Here is a 14,345-nt window from a genome sequence, read left to right as displayed (position 1 = left end):
CCTTGGGGCACTCCGCTTGAAACCGGCTGCCAACTGGACATGGAGTCATTGATCACTACCCGTTGAGCCCGACAATCTAGCCAGCTTTCTATCCACCTTATAGTCCATTCATCCAGCCAATACTTCTTTAACTTGCCGGCAAGAATACTGTGGGAGACCGTATCAAAAGCTTTGCTAAAATCAAGGAATAACACATTCACATGGAGATCACATGATTAAGGCCCTGTTTACACTACAAATATAACTGTGCCAGAGAACCTTCGTACAACATAGATATTCCCTGACCTGGTTACAAACATGGTATGAACATGGTTTTATAACCAGACTTAGCCTTGGTCATATCTGGTCATACTTAGTCATACATGGCTGCTTTACTTGTAGTGGAGACAATGTTAATGAACTACTGACCTGGAAGCTGTAGTGATAAAACCCAGATTTTAGACTGAGTGTTTGATTTGTGAGGGGTTTTTTTTTTTTTACAGTTTTGACTGTTCTAGCAAAATCTGTCTGAAATTATCTGAATCTCTAACTGAGCAAACCTCATATCCTGGAGGATGTTATTAACCACTTGAATTAGACTTAAACTCTGCCCAGCTCACTGTGTACGTTTTTCACTTCTGAAAACAAGTGATTTTGCAAGGTAGTAAAAGAAGCTGCTGCTGTTAGCTAAAGTAGTATTAAGTCCAACTCCAAGAAATAAAGCTGCTGCTGCTTTCCTATCCGTCCTAAAACATCCTGTATTGCATCAAATATTACCAGCTCACTGGATAACTTTAAAAGTGCATGAGGTGATGAGCATGAGGTGCCCCCAGTTCTAAGTGTGATTTCCCCAACACAGTGGATTTTAGGGCTGTGCTGGGAGCCTCCCTGTACATTTCATAAAGAGACAAGGTGGACGAGGTAATATCTTCTATTGGACCAATTTCTGTTGGTGAGAGAGACAAGCTTTTAAGCCACACAGAGCTCTTCTTCAGCTCTGGGAACAGTATTCCCAGCATCACAGCTAAATGCAGGGTGGAACAGATTGTTTAGTATAAGTAGTGAGTACATATTCTAAGACAGTGGTGCCCAACCTTATTACACAGAGGGGCCACATAAACCTAAGCACAGATTTAAAGTCACTTTGTATTGATTGAGATTTTAAGTTCAGCTTGTTTTGTATGTATTTAGATAGGTTGTTTCTGTGTACCGTATTGTCTATTTACACACTTGTGTAAATTAAAATGATATAAACATGACGACAAAATGCTAATGAATAAGCCATTCGAATATTGTGTTGAAGCAGGCTGTGGGCCGTATGAAATGCTCTAATGGGCCATGTACAGCCTGTAGGCCGTAGGTTGGGCACCCCATAGAATCTATGGGACCATTCCATCTTGCATTTAGCTGTGATGCTGGGAGTACCTTTCCCAGCCCTGAAAAAGAGTGCTGTGTGGCTTGAAAGCTTGTGTCTCACCAAGAGAAGTTGGTCCAATAAAAGATATTGCCTCTCCCACGTTGTCTTTCTAATATCCTGGGATCGACATGGCTACAACTACACAGCATGTATGTTTCATAATAGTATCGTGCCAGTTACAGCTATCATTACGGATTTGTCAGCTTTTTGCTGGCTGCCCTCATGCTGCAATACTCATGGTCTTCTCTGGGGAGCCCCCCACCAATGAGTATGAGCCATAGTGTGTATCTGAGAGAGAGGCAAAAGAGTGAACGAGTCTCCTGGCCCTGTCTACGGTCCCTATCTTTGATATGCACATTCTGGTGCACAGGCTGGGAAGCATCTAGGCAACGCTCCCAATGTGCTGGGAAGAGAGGGTATAAAGGGAACTGGCCGCAGCAGCCCTTCTGAGTGCCAAAGGAGTGGCAGGATCCGAACACAGTTCATGGCTCTTAACGCTGCCCTATTGGCTCTCCCCCGTTTCTCTGTTCGTTAGGGTGTTTGCTCTCTGTCCCACTTCTCTGAAGTCTCTTCTGATGAATTCCAGGAGTAGTGGAAGGAGGTAATTAGGGTAGCTCCCCTTTTTACTCTCTCGGATCCCAGCGTGTGGGGAAAGGGTGCATGTGCACATGGGCCTAATAGGAACTGCTGACTGTAACCCAAGCACATGTCTCCCAAGACTGGGGCTCCATAAGGGTAGTCATTTTGGAGAACCCGGTTACTATGGTAAGGATCCATGGCAACAATCACTGAGAATTCCCGTTTTTGTGGCTGTGTGTCTGATGTTTAATACGATTTCCGTGCCTTGTATTTCTTATTCCTGTGTGTGCATTTGAATAATATACATGTACTTTGCATTGTATTTCAGATTGTGACCTGTCCTAGTACCTCTTTCACTGACTTGGCAGAAATCGTGTCCAGAATTGAGCCGGTCAAAGCAGCTCTGGTAGATGGTGAGTTGGCTTATCGAGACAGTTACATGAGAGATGATACACTTTTCTGGATGAAGATTATTGCTACAATATACAATGTACATGGTGCCACCCACATGCTTGTCTCTCCTCAATAGCAATCCAAGGAATACTCTCAAATCATCCCTGTGTTCTTGTTTGCTCTCACTTGAGCTCTGTTCATTAAGTAGGAAATTATTCCTCACTATTATTAACCTCAACTTGGGCATCCCATCCTGGAGGAACTTAGACTTTAGTGATGAGGAACGTTATTCAGATGCTTCTTGGATTCATCTTAATCCACCTTCTTCTGCTCCACTATGCCTTGAGTCTACCCATTCCCCATAGGCAAGGCTTCTGAAATTAATCCTACTGTATTTATACTCTTTCAGTTGCATTTCTTGTGAGCCTTTCAGGGATGTGAAGTGACATGGCCTGTATATGAAGTAGGTCTGCTTGGTGCCTTATTTTCTCCCTTTCCCCTCAGTGTTAATGTTTTGACAACGCCCCAGTGCAGCCTCAGCCAGGCAGAAGCCAGCTCTCCCTCAAACCCTCCTCCCCGCATTGTGGGGAAAGTGCTGAGTTGTAGATTGAGGCTTTGCTGATGTGGCCACCCTAGTTGTCGTGTCTTCACCTTTTGGCTTGGTCATCTGTAGCCTTGAAATGGGGAAGGAGGGTAGTTTGGAGGCCCAGTGCAGGGAACTTTTCCTGCTCTTATTAAAGCAGTGCTGAGTGACTCACTGGCTTACATTTTATTTACCCCCCCCCTCCATTATTGGGAACATCAGCACATTAGAGGCTTTTTCAAGCATTTCTTATTTCCCATTCCCTCTCTCACTTAACCCGGCTCTCATGGGCAATGCTGCATGCATGCTACTGAGGAACAAGTAATGGCTGCTTTGCTTCTGCACATAGTTGCTACACTCCCAGCATCTAATGCAGCTGTTCTCAACCTGTCGCTCATTGTGGGCCGCAGGTTGAGAAATTAGCAGCCCCTCCATCTACGACTCTGTTGAGATGTCCCTGCAGCTCTTTGACATGCTAATTCCCATCCCTGTGCCTAATGAAGAAAATATTAATCAAATATATTTAAACAGTCATTAAGAATAGGAACAAAAGGTTCTGCATAACACGGTTACTAGTGGCATGACTATTTAGACCAGTTGTGATTTAAATGCTTTATTGCAGCAATCTGATCCCCAATACACCTCTTGCTCGCCTGCCGGGTAAGATTTGCCTTTAGATGAGAGAGCCAGTTAAATAGAGCGTTAGTATTAAGGTACCTTTAAAAGTAGGTTTGACAAATTTTGACCCAAGAGAGCTGTTCTGCCGTCAGTGCCATGCTCAGTTGCCATTGAGGTAGTTACTCACGTGGTGCAGGGAGAACAGAGCCCTGAGAAGGAAAATGCAGCTGCCAGGCTGCTGTGCTCAGGGATTCACACATGCTCACTTTTTAAAGTGAAGTTAATGAGTCTGATTTCAATCTTAATTTGCCTCACTTGTGTGCTCTTAAGGCTTCTGTTTCATCTAGAACTAGCTCAGCAGTGCTCGGATGTTAAAAGGGCCAAAGGTCAATGCAAGAGACATTGGGAGACCCAGTGTGCTTTAATCCAAGGTGTAATAGGGCAAGTGAAAAATAGCACGGCTCAGTTCTGACTTCATTTGCCCTTGATGTCTTATTGCACCTTTAACACAATTTTGTATGTTTATTTTCTTTGTCTTTTCTTTGTAATAGCACTGGACATATATAAAAGAACCACTCTTCTCCACTGTAGATCACTGGTACAGAAGACAGCTTAAAAGAGTGTTGCTGTCCGTTATGTCAATGTATACTCTCGGACACACACAATATTATTGTAGCTGCATCATTGACTCTAGCAGCATTTAAGCAATAAAATGGTGTGTAATCTTTTTACTGCACTAAAGACATTCTAAAAACCCTTAGGAAAAGTAATTACTGTGCATATGCAGCAGCCTCAGGATCTGGCTATTTTAAAAAATAATTCAATATAAATATCTAAAAAGTATCAATCCACATAAGATTGTGGCAGACTGCCTGATTCCATGATGTACATCAAAGTTTGGAGAGTTATTGGCACATAATCTAATCCACAGAACCTTATACCTTCACATCAGCTGTATCACCTGCAAAAATGGAGTTATAAAAGAGAAACAAAAACCACACAGAATTGTGCCTCCCAGAGCAACCATGTGATCTTTTCACCATCGTCCTTGTCTTTCCCCGCCTCTCCTGCTTCTGTTTCTCTATTATACTCACCTGTTGCCATGTGTAATATTTGGATTGTTCGCTCTTTGAGGCAGGGACCACACCTTCCTGTTTGTTCTCAAGAGCACTGTTTCTGAGTGCTGTAGAACTACTGAATAATGAAAACCTTGGGGAATTACCACATCGGAATAGCCTACTGCATGTGAACGCATTCCAGTCTGCAGCAGTGGCTATTGCCATTTGTTTTATTTTGCGTCTTTCTGAACCAAGATGATCAGAAGTGGGTAACACACCTCCCACAGTGGGCTCTGTTCCTGCTTATAGCCTCTGAGAGTTCTTGCAATACAAATATGCAATAACATTAGTGACCACGCTGCTGTTGGAAACATTTGTTTAGAGAGCCATCTCAGGCTGTTTGTTCACTTTTAGCTCCAAGTAAGTTTTAACAATAAAGTTGTAAACCTCTGAAAATACTATCATCTGTGGTAAACTACAGATGCAGCATTTCCTCACCAAGTTTATATCAAGGGCCTCCTTTTTAATCATAGCCATTATATTTAATTAAAGCTACAAATTACTCTCTGAACAACTACAGGAAAAAGTAATGGCCAAGTGTTTTTAATCCATTTTCTGCCAGCTTGTTATAGCCATTGTGTTAGAATAAAATGCTAAGGAACAGAATGTACTGTCATCTGCAGAATGCAGCAGATGCTATCGACTGTTCCAACGCGAGCAATACTTAAGTAATCAGCTAATTCATTTTAAGTACAAGACCTGTTCCTCAGAACCAAGCTGAAAAATACTTTTCTTCTTCTTTATCATGTGAATCCTGTATGGCCTTTGATACACAGTCCAGTGGTGTCTGTGTTTGCCATGACTGTTGGGTTCACAGGTGGGATTACTCTTATACTGCTGCATAGCAATGAGTATGCCATCCTCAGAGGCTTTAGCATTTCTATTTGGGCAAAATTGGCCTTTGCTTATAAATAGACACCAGGCGAAACCTTTGAGTTATGTGGTCCCTCGCAGCGGCTGAGTATAAGCTGTTGCTCATCTGCTCTTTAGAAAGATTTCAAGTAAATCATTAATTGTGTACATTTCACGTAAACCTACACCTCCTGTGAGAGGGTTCAGTTTGACATTACTGATACTGGAGTTAGATCCCCATTGAAATCAGTAAGGCTCCACATGGGCTCAGGGTTCAGTTTGCACAATGCTTATTACAAGGCTGAGGCCCTAGAGCCTAACAAAGTCTCAATTACGATGGCGGTGCTCTAGCACCATCACAGGAGGGAGTGGGAATTAGGGCAGAAATGCAAACCTCATGGAAACGTAATAAACAGACAAGCCAAATGTCACAGGTGTTTTAAACCCAAGATAATCTGAGGTTACCTAGGTGACTAATAGGGAGCAGGATTCCACACACAGGCCAGCGCTGGGGATGCTGAGATGTCTGTCCTGACAGCCCCCCATGGGAATGGGGGCCAATTGATTTAACATGTGGAGAGTTAGGTCAGAGTTGTAGGGGTCAGCTAGGAGGATCCAGCAACTCCCATGTTTGAAGGTATTCGTCCATCTCGCAGCATATGCCCCATACTTGGTGTCTACACAGATAACTTTGTAGCTGTTAAGCGTCTCGGTGAAGCTGGTTTAACTGCTACTGGCACATCTGCTCCATCTCCCTGCCCACTCTCTGCAAACCCACCAACATTTCAGACATCACAAAAGGATGGTTATTTTCCCAATCCCCCAAAAGCAGGAGTGGTGATCTAGTGACACAAATAGAAACCCAGGTCTCTGCTTGCACTGTATATGTAGCCATGATGGATCTGTCTGATTACCATGTACGGCCCCCATCAGTGAGCTATCTGTGCACTTCACAAACAGGAATTGGTTTATCCTCCGAACCATCCTGTGAAATGGAGCAGGATTTTACAGATGGGGAATTGAGCCACAGAGAGACCCAGTGACTTGTCCAAGGTCACAAGGGGAGGCAGGGGGAAGAGCTGGAAATGGAATCCAGCTCTCCTGAGTCCCAGCTGGCCTTGTGGGTAGAGCACTGTGCTTCCTCTTAGCTGTGATGTGTTCAGGCAAGAAGCAGTAAACAGAAGGCTGGGGTGCCGGTGGACAAGAGTGGAGGAACACATTGGCATCATTACTTTGCTGAGACGTGCGATGGCTCAATTAAAAGTGCTTGCTTGTAGTGTTTAGTTGTGATTATTGGCAGACTCCTTGCAAGCACTGCAGAAGGAACCAGTCTAAAACAGGGCTTTTTGATCAACTCTGTGCAAGGTGGATCAATGCCCAACATGACCAGCGTGAGCAGTTGAGATTTGTTTAATTTTGCTGCATATGCATCTTGTTTGATTTTTGAGGGAAAAGGTTGGGCATGAGAGCAGGAATAGCTCAAACCCATGTGATGATGATGCCATTGCTTTGCTGGTTTATTATCCCTGGTGGTTGTCAGTCAGAGCATTTCAGTTGGCGTGGCTTCAGAAACTGCCACAGTCTAGAGTAGAGCTGCATGTGGCTTCAGTATTGATTTACAAGGTAGGAGCTGGACAGTAGCTATGATGGATGTGTACAGTAATGCAGGTTCAGGGAGTTCACTGGAGTCCTTCTGATCAATATTCTGAAAGTATCTGAGTTCTTAAATAGAATGGTGAATTGATATGGGGGCAGCATGAATGAGTCTGTAACAGTCTCTTGTTGTCTATCTTGTGACATATCTGGAGGTTTCTTTGTGGTTATTCGAAAATGATTAAATCTTCTAAGTAACATTATCTTGTTTCTAGGCTGGAGTATTGTTTAGCACTTAGAACATGGGAATGGCATTGGGGTTTGTAGGGGGACTGTTGTGCCACTGGTCCCGCTGGGCCTCAGTTTCCCCATCTGTAGCTGATCAAACAGACCTATAGGCAAAAGTGAGGAAATTAAAATTCTTAGACTCAGTGTGGAGGCTACTTAAGCAACCCATAACAGAATACCAAAAGGCACGCATACCTCTAAAGAAGAATCATAGAATATCAGGGTTGGAAGGGACCTCAGGAGGTCATCTAGTCCAACCCCCTGCTCAAAGCAGGACCAATTCCCAACTAAATCATCCCAGCCAGGGCTTTGTCAAGCCGGGCCTTAAAAACCTCCAAGGAAGGAGACTCCACCACCTCCCTAGGTAACGCATTCCAGTGCTTCACCACCCTCCTAGTGAAATAGTGTTTCCTAATATCCAACCTAGACCTCCCCCACTGCAACTTGAGACCATTTCTCCTTGTTCTGTCATCTGCCACCATTGAGAACAGCCGAGTTCCAGAAAGGAAGCAGGAAAGCTGGGGTAGAGGGGAGCATGATGTAAATGGTTCAGTGATTTAACTTCAAGAGTTTATTCAAGCTAAACAGGGAATCCCTCAGAAAAAGGCACTCCAACTCTACTGACGCCAAGAAAAAGGAGCATAAACTATGGTGGATTAAATTCAAAGTCGAAATTAGGAGGCTAAAAGGGAAGAGCAAATAGCCAAAGACAAAAATCAAATAAAGAATTGTAAGTTCTTTGGAAGCAAGGCAGTCTGTGAAAGATCTAAGGGAATGGTCCAAAATTTTGTGCACTTTTCAGAGAAGCAAAACAATTTCTTTGCATCAGTCTTCACCACAGAAGATATTGGGGAGACACTCCATGCCTGTGCTCTTCAGGTAATAAAAGAGGTAAACTAAGCAGTTCAAATGGAAGTTGCTGGAACAAACTGATAAATTAAGGATCGTCAAGTCCCCAGGACCAGATGGTATGTCCAAGAGTTCTGCAAAAGTTTAAGATAAAAGGGACTGAACTGGTGACATAAATACGCAATCTTTCAGTTAATTCAGTGGCTCTGATTCCAGATGGTAGCTAATGTCTTACCTAACTCTCTAACTGGCGCTAGGGATTATCCTGATAATGTCAGAACAGTGAGTCATACTGCAAAACTAGGAGTATGGATTGAAACCACATTAAAATAGTAAGATAAAACACCCAGGTAATTGTGATATGATCAGAACAAGCCAGTATGGGTTTAATGTAGGGGAATATCACACATCCCTAGTACATCAACAAAATAGTGAATATCATTTATTTATTTCAACTTTCAAAAAGCCTTTGACAAAGACCCTTTTAAGAGGAAACTTCTGTAAGCTGGTGGTGATGGGAAGATCAAAGGCTGGCTAAGGGTATGTCTACACTAGGAAATCAGGTTGAATTTATAGAAGTCGATCTTTAGAAAGCGATTTTATACAGTCATACAATCATAAACTATCAGAGTTGGAAGGGACCTCAGGAGGTCATCTAGTCCAACCCCCAACCCCCAGTAGATCGTGTATGTCCCCACTAAGCGCAGTAGGTCAGCGGAGTGCGTCCTCAATACCGTGGCTAGCATCGATTCATGGAGTGGTGCACTGTGGGTAGCTATCCCACAATTCCTGCAGTCTCCGCCGCCCATTGGAATTCTGGGTTACGCTCCCAGTGCCTGATGGGGCAAAAATATTGTCGCGAGTGGTTTTGGGTACATGTCGCCAGTCGCCCCTCCCTCCGTGAAAGCAACGGCAGACAGTCATTTCGTGCCTTTTTTCGGTGCAGACGCCATACCACGGCAAGCATGGAGCCCGCTCAGCTCACTGTCACCACGGCTGTTGTGTCCTGGGTGCTGCTGGCAGCAGACGGTGCAGTAGGTCTGCAAACCATCGTCATCCACCACTTCTGCTGCAACTCTGCTCTCCTGTAGACGCCATACCACGGCAAGCATGGAGCCCACTCAGCTCACCACTGCTGTTGTGAGCATTGTAAACGCCTTGCGCATTATCCTGCAGTATGTGCAGAACCAGAGCCTGCAAAAGCAGGCAAGGAGGCGACGACAGCGCGATCACAATAGTGATGAGGACATGGACACAGACTTCTCTCAAAGCACGGGCCCTGGCAATTTGGACATCATGGTGCTAAGGGGGCAGGTTCATGCCGTGGAACGCCGATTCTGGGCCTGGGAAACAAGTACAGACTGGTGGGACCGCATGGTGTTGCAGGTCTGGGATGATTCCCAGTGGCTGCGAAACTTTTGCATGCGTAAAGGCACTTTCATGGAACTTTGTGACTTGCTCTCCCCTGCCTTGAAGCGCAAGAATACCAAGATGAGAGCAGCCTTTACAGTTGAGAAGCGAGTGGTAATAGCCCTGTGGAAGCTTGCAACGCCAGACAGCTACCGGTCAGTCGGGAATCAATTTGAAGTGGGTAAATCTACTGTGGGGGCTGCTGTGATCCAAGTAGTCAACGCAATCACTGAGCTGCTGCTATCAAGGGTAGTGACTATGGGAAATGTGCAGTTCATAGTGGATGGCTTTGCTGCAATGGGATTCCCTAACTGTGGTGGGGCGATAGACGGAACCCATATCCCTATCTTGGCACCGGACCACCTTGGCAGCCAGTACATAAACCGCAAGGGGTACTTTTCAATGGTGCTGCAAGCCCTGGTGGATCACAAGGGACATTTCACCAACATCAACGTGGGATGGCCGGGAAAGGTACATGACGCTCGCATCTTCAGGAACTCTGGTCTGTTTGAACAGCTGCAGGAAGGGACTTACTTCCCAGACCAGAAAATAACTGTTGGGAATGTTGAAATGCCTATAGTTATCCTTGGGGACCCAGCCTACCCCTTAATGCCATGGCTCATGAAGCCATACACAGGCACCCTGGACAGTAGTAAGGAGCTCTTCAACTATATGCTGAGCAAGTGCAGAATGGTGGTAGAATGTGCCTTTGGATGTTTAAAAGCGCGCTGGCGCAGTTTACTGACTCAGTTAGACCTCAGCAAAACCAATATTCCAATTGTTATTGCTGCTTGCTGTGTGCTCCACAATATCTGTGAGAGTAAGGGGGAGACGTTTATGGCAGGGTGGGAGGTTGAGGCAAATCGCCTGGCCACTGATTACACGCAGTCAGACACCAGGGCGATTAGAAGAGCACAGCAGGGCGCACTGTGCATCAGAGAAGCTTTGAAAACCAGTTTCATGACTGGCCAGGCTACGGAGTGACAGTTCTGTTTGTTTCTCCTTGATGAAAACCCACCCCCTTGGTTCGCTCTACTTCCCTGTAAGCCAACCATCCTCCTCCCTTCGATCACCACTTGCAGAGGCAATAAAGTCATTATTGTTTCAAAATCATGCATTCTTTATTAATTCATCACACAAATAGGGGGATAACTGCCAAGGTAGCCCGGGAGGGGTCAGGGAGGAGGGAAGCACTGGGTGGGGTGGTGGAGGAGGGGAGGAGGGAAGGACAAAGCCACACTGCACTTCAAAACTTATTGAATGCCAGCCTTCTGTTGCTTGGCCAGTCCTCTGGGGTGAAGTGGTTGGGTGCCCGGAGGGCCCCCCCTCTCCTCCCCCCCCCCCCGCGTTCTTGGGCGTCTGGGTGAGGAGGCTATGGAACTTGGGGAGGAGGGCGGGTGGTTACACAGGGGCTGCAGCGGCGGTGTGTGTTCCTGATGCCTTTCCTGCAGCTCCACCAGACGCCGGAGCATATCAGTTTAACCCCCCAGTAGCCTCAGTATTGCATCCTGCCTCCTCTCATCGCGTTGCCGCCACCTCTCATCTTGCTCTCACCACCTCTCATCTTTCTCATCCCTCCTGTCCTTGCGTTCATTTTCTGCTTTCCTGGACTCTGACATTGTTTGCCTCCACGCATTCCGCTGAACTCTTTCAGGGTGGGAGGACTGCATGAGCTCAGAGAACATTTCATTGCGAGTGCGTTTTTTTCACCTTCTTATCTGTGCCAGCATCTGGGACGGAGATGATAGGGGGAGCGTTGAAACATTTGCAGCTGCGGGAGGAAAAAAAGGGAGAGTAGTATTTAAAAAGACACATTTTAGAGAACAATGGGTAGACTCTTTCACAGTGAACCAAGCTGTTAACATTACATAGCATATGTGCTTTCGGTACAAGGTCACATTTTGCCTCTTATATTGAGGGCCTGCCAGTTTGGTGTGAGAGATCACACACGCAGGGCCGGGCAACAGAATTCGGCTTGCAGGCAGCCATGGTAAGCCACAGTCTTTTGGCTTCTTCAACCTTCATAACGTGTGGGAATGGTTTCAAACAGCAGCACCCTCCTTTCCCATACCAAGCACCCGTTGGGCTGGCCATTTAAAAGGAGGGGCTGTACTGGCCGCGAATGCATCCCAAGTCTTCAGGGCAAATTAATCATTAAACATGCTTGCTTTTAAACCATGCATTATATTTACAAAGGTACACTCACCAGACGTGCCTTCTCTGGCTTCATGGTCTGTGAGCCCGCCTTGGGAGGGTTGGAAGGGTATTGGCTCCAGGGTGATAAACAGTCCCTGGCTGTCGGGGAGAATGGTTTCTCCACTTGCGTGCTGTGTGTTATCCTCATCCTCCTCCACCTCCTCATCTTCCCCGTCCCCAAAATCCTCATCCCTGTTGCATGAGACTCCCCCCTTGCAGGTGTCCATGGACAGGGGTGGGGTAGTGGTAGCCCCCCCACGCCCCCCCGAATGGCATGCAGCTCATCATAGAAGCGGCATGTCTGGGGCTCTGACCCGGAGCGGCCATTTGCCTCTTTGTTTTTTTGGTAGGCTTGCCTGAGCTTCTTAATATTCGCGCGGCACTGCTGCGGGTCGCTGTTGTAGCCTCTGTCCATCATGCCCTTGGAGATTTTTTTCAAATATTTTGGCATTTCATCTTTTGGAATGGAGTTCTGATAGCACGGATTCATCTCCCCAAACAGCGATCAGATCCAGTACCTCCCATTTGGTCCATGCTGGAGCTCTTTTGCGATTCTGGGACTGCATGGTCACCTGTGCTGATCAGCTCGCCATGCTGGCCAAACAGGAAATGAAATTCAAAAGTTCCCGGGGCTTTTGCTGTGTACCTGGCTAGTGCATCGGAGTTGAAAGTGCTGTCCAGAGTGGTCACAGTGGAGCACACTGGGATAGCTCCCGGAGGCCAATACCGTCGAATTGTGTCCACACTACCCCAAATTTGACCCAGCAAGGTCAATTTCAGCGCTAATCCCCTCGTCGGGGAGGAGTACAAAAATCGATTTTAAGAGCCCTTTAAGTCGACAAAAATGGCTTCGTCGTGTGGATGGGTGCAGGGTTAAATCGATCTAACACTGCTAAATTCGACCTAAACTCGTAGTGTAGACCAGGGCTAAGACATAACAAACACGGAATAGGAATACAGGCTCAATTTTCAACATTGTAAAAGGGGGACAGAGAGGTCCCAAGGTTTTGTCCTGCGAGCAGCATTGGCATTGCAAGGACTGGTGTTGACAGAGGCACCTCTGCAACTGAACATGGACAGCACTTGTCATTGTACCTTGCTTTGCTCTGTCCTCCCCAGATACAGATCTTCCCAGATCCTAACAGAGTCACGCTGGAGAATATATAAGCGGTGGGGCTCTTCCACACTCAATCCATGGCATGATGCCAAAAGTAGATTGTGCAGATCTGCCGAACAAGATTGTCCCTTTTCTTGCATGTTTGCATGAATTAGTGGTATTAATATTTGTGTGTATTAATCAGTGGTGATATTTGTGTGCAGTGATCAGTGGTGCTAATATGTCAACATTTTACATTATCATTAGGTTGAAAGCGAAGGCCCCATTGAGATGAATGGGACATTTCACACCTCTTTAACCAGGCAATTTTAATGCAGTTACTAGCAGACATTGAAACATCAGTTTACATCCAGTTTTTGAAGGTTATCTCTGCAACCAGGCAGGCTAGAGAACTGATACTTCTAAAATGACAGCTTGATTTGTGGTCCCCAGGGAAAAGTAACTAGTTCGTTGAGTTGCCATTAGTTGGCCAAACCTGACTCTCCTTCCTGGCTGAGTGCTCTGGAGCTCAGGATGTGGTTAGCAAATATTGTAATCCTCCTGCAATGCCCTCTGTCCATTACTGGTGCCAACTAAAATCAATGATTCTCTTTTCCCTCCTATTCAGATGAATCTGACTATCAGACTGAGTATGAAGAAGAAATTCTAGACAATCAGAAGGACGATTATGCTAATTTCCTAAGCAGCCAGGTGGAAGAGGATTCTGACTCCGTAAGAACTGTGCTCTAGATTAGCTCTGTGTGTCTTTTTGCCGGCCTTTAATCTGACAAACATGTCAAAGCCAAATGTTTTCCTGCAGACATAGAGCCTTATCTAGGTTAGATGGTGGGATCACAATCTCGTGGGAAGGTGTGAGAAGGGGCAATTGAGAGAAGCAGCCTGTAAGACTGGTGCTGAAAGGAATCTGGTAGAAGAAAATCAGATGGTCTGTAGTGCAGTGCAGGTACTGAGTGCATTCCTAAGCCACGTTCCATCCCTCTCAGGCAGACTGTGTACAGCAGCTGCTCACAGAGCAGCCTATCCAAGCTATTTGATATTTTAGGTTACATGTAACCTACAACCCTGCAAAGCCAAACCTTTCAGTCTTTAGGGAAGATTGTTGGAAGGAACCAAGCCATAAACAGGAGCTTTTGTGTGGCTGAAACTTGTCAGCATCCTTTAAAGCAGGGGTCGGCAATGTTCAGCACACGGCTCGCCAGGGTAAGCACCCTGGCGGGCCGGCCCAGTTTATTTACCTGCTGACGCGGCAGGTTCGGCCGATCGCGGCCCCCACTCGCTGCGGTTCGCCGTCCCGGGCCAATGGGGGCGGCGAGAAGCGGCGCGGGCGAGTGATGTGCTGGCCGCGGCTTCTCG

General features: G+C 46.1%; 1 protein-coding gene across 2 annotated transcripts in view; it reads left to right on the top strand.

Annotated features, from left to right (window-relative positions):
• PNPLA7 (patatin like phospholipase domain containing 7) overlaps positions 1–14,345 on the top strand; it is a 130,852-nt gene that overhangs the window by 114,005 nt on the left and 2,502 nt on the right. For both annotated transcript variants that reach the window (XM_026658720.1, XM_026658719.1), the window contains 2 exons: positions 2,304–2,388; positions 13,600–13,703. In XM_026658720.1, coding sequence (XP_026514505.1) covers positions 2,304–2,388; positions 13,600–13,703 — 189 coding nt within the window. The remainder of the gene's footprint in view (positions 1–2,303; positions 2,389–13,599; positions 13,704–14,345) is intronic.

This window comes from Terrapene carolina, unplaced genomic scaffold (genome assembly GCF_002925995.2).
Source record: "Terrapene carolina triunguis isolate 2854851 unplaced genomic scaffold, T_m_triunguis-2.0 Scaffold508, whole genome shotgun sequence".
NCBI lineage: Eukaryota > Metazoa > Chordata > Testudines > Emydidae > Terrapene > Terrapene triunguis.
The sequence above is the reverse complement of the archived record's forward strand: the minus strand, read 5'-3'. Positions and strand labels throughout refer to the sequence as shown.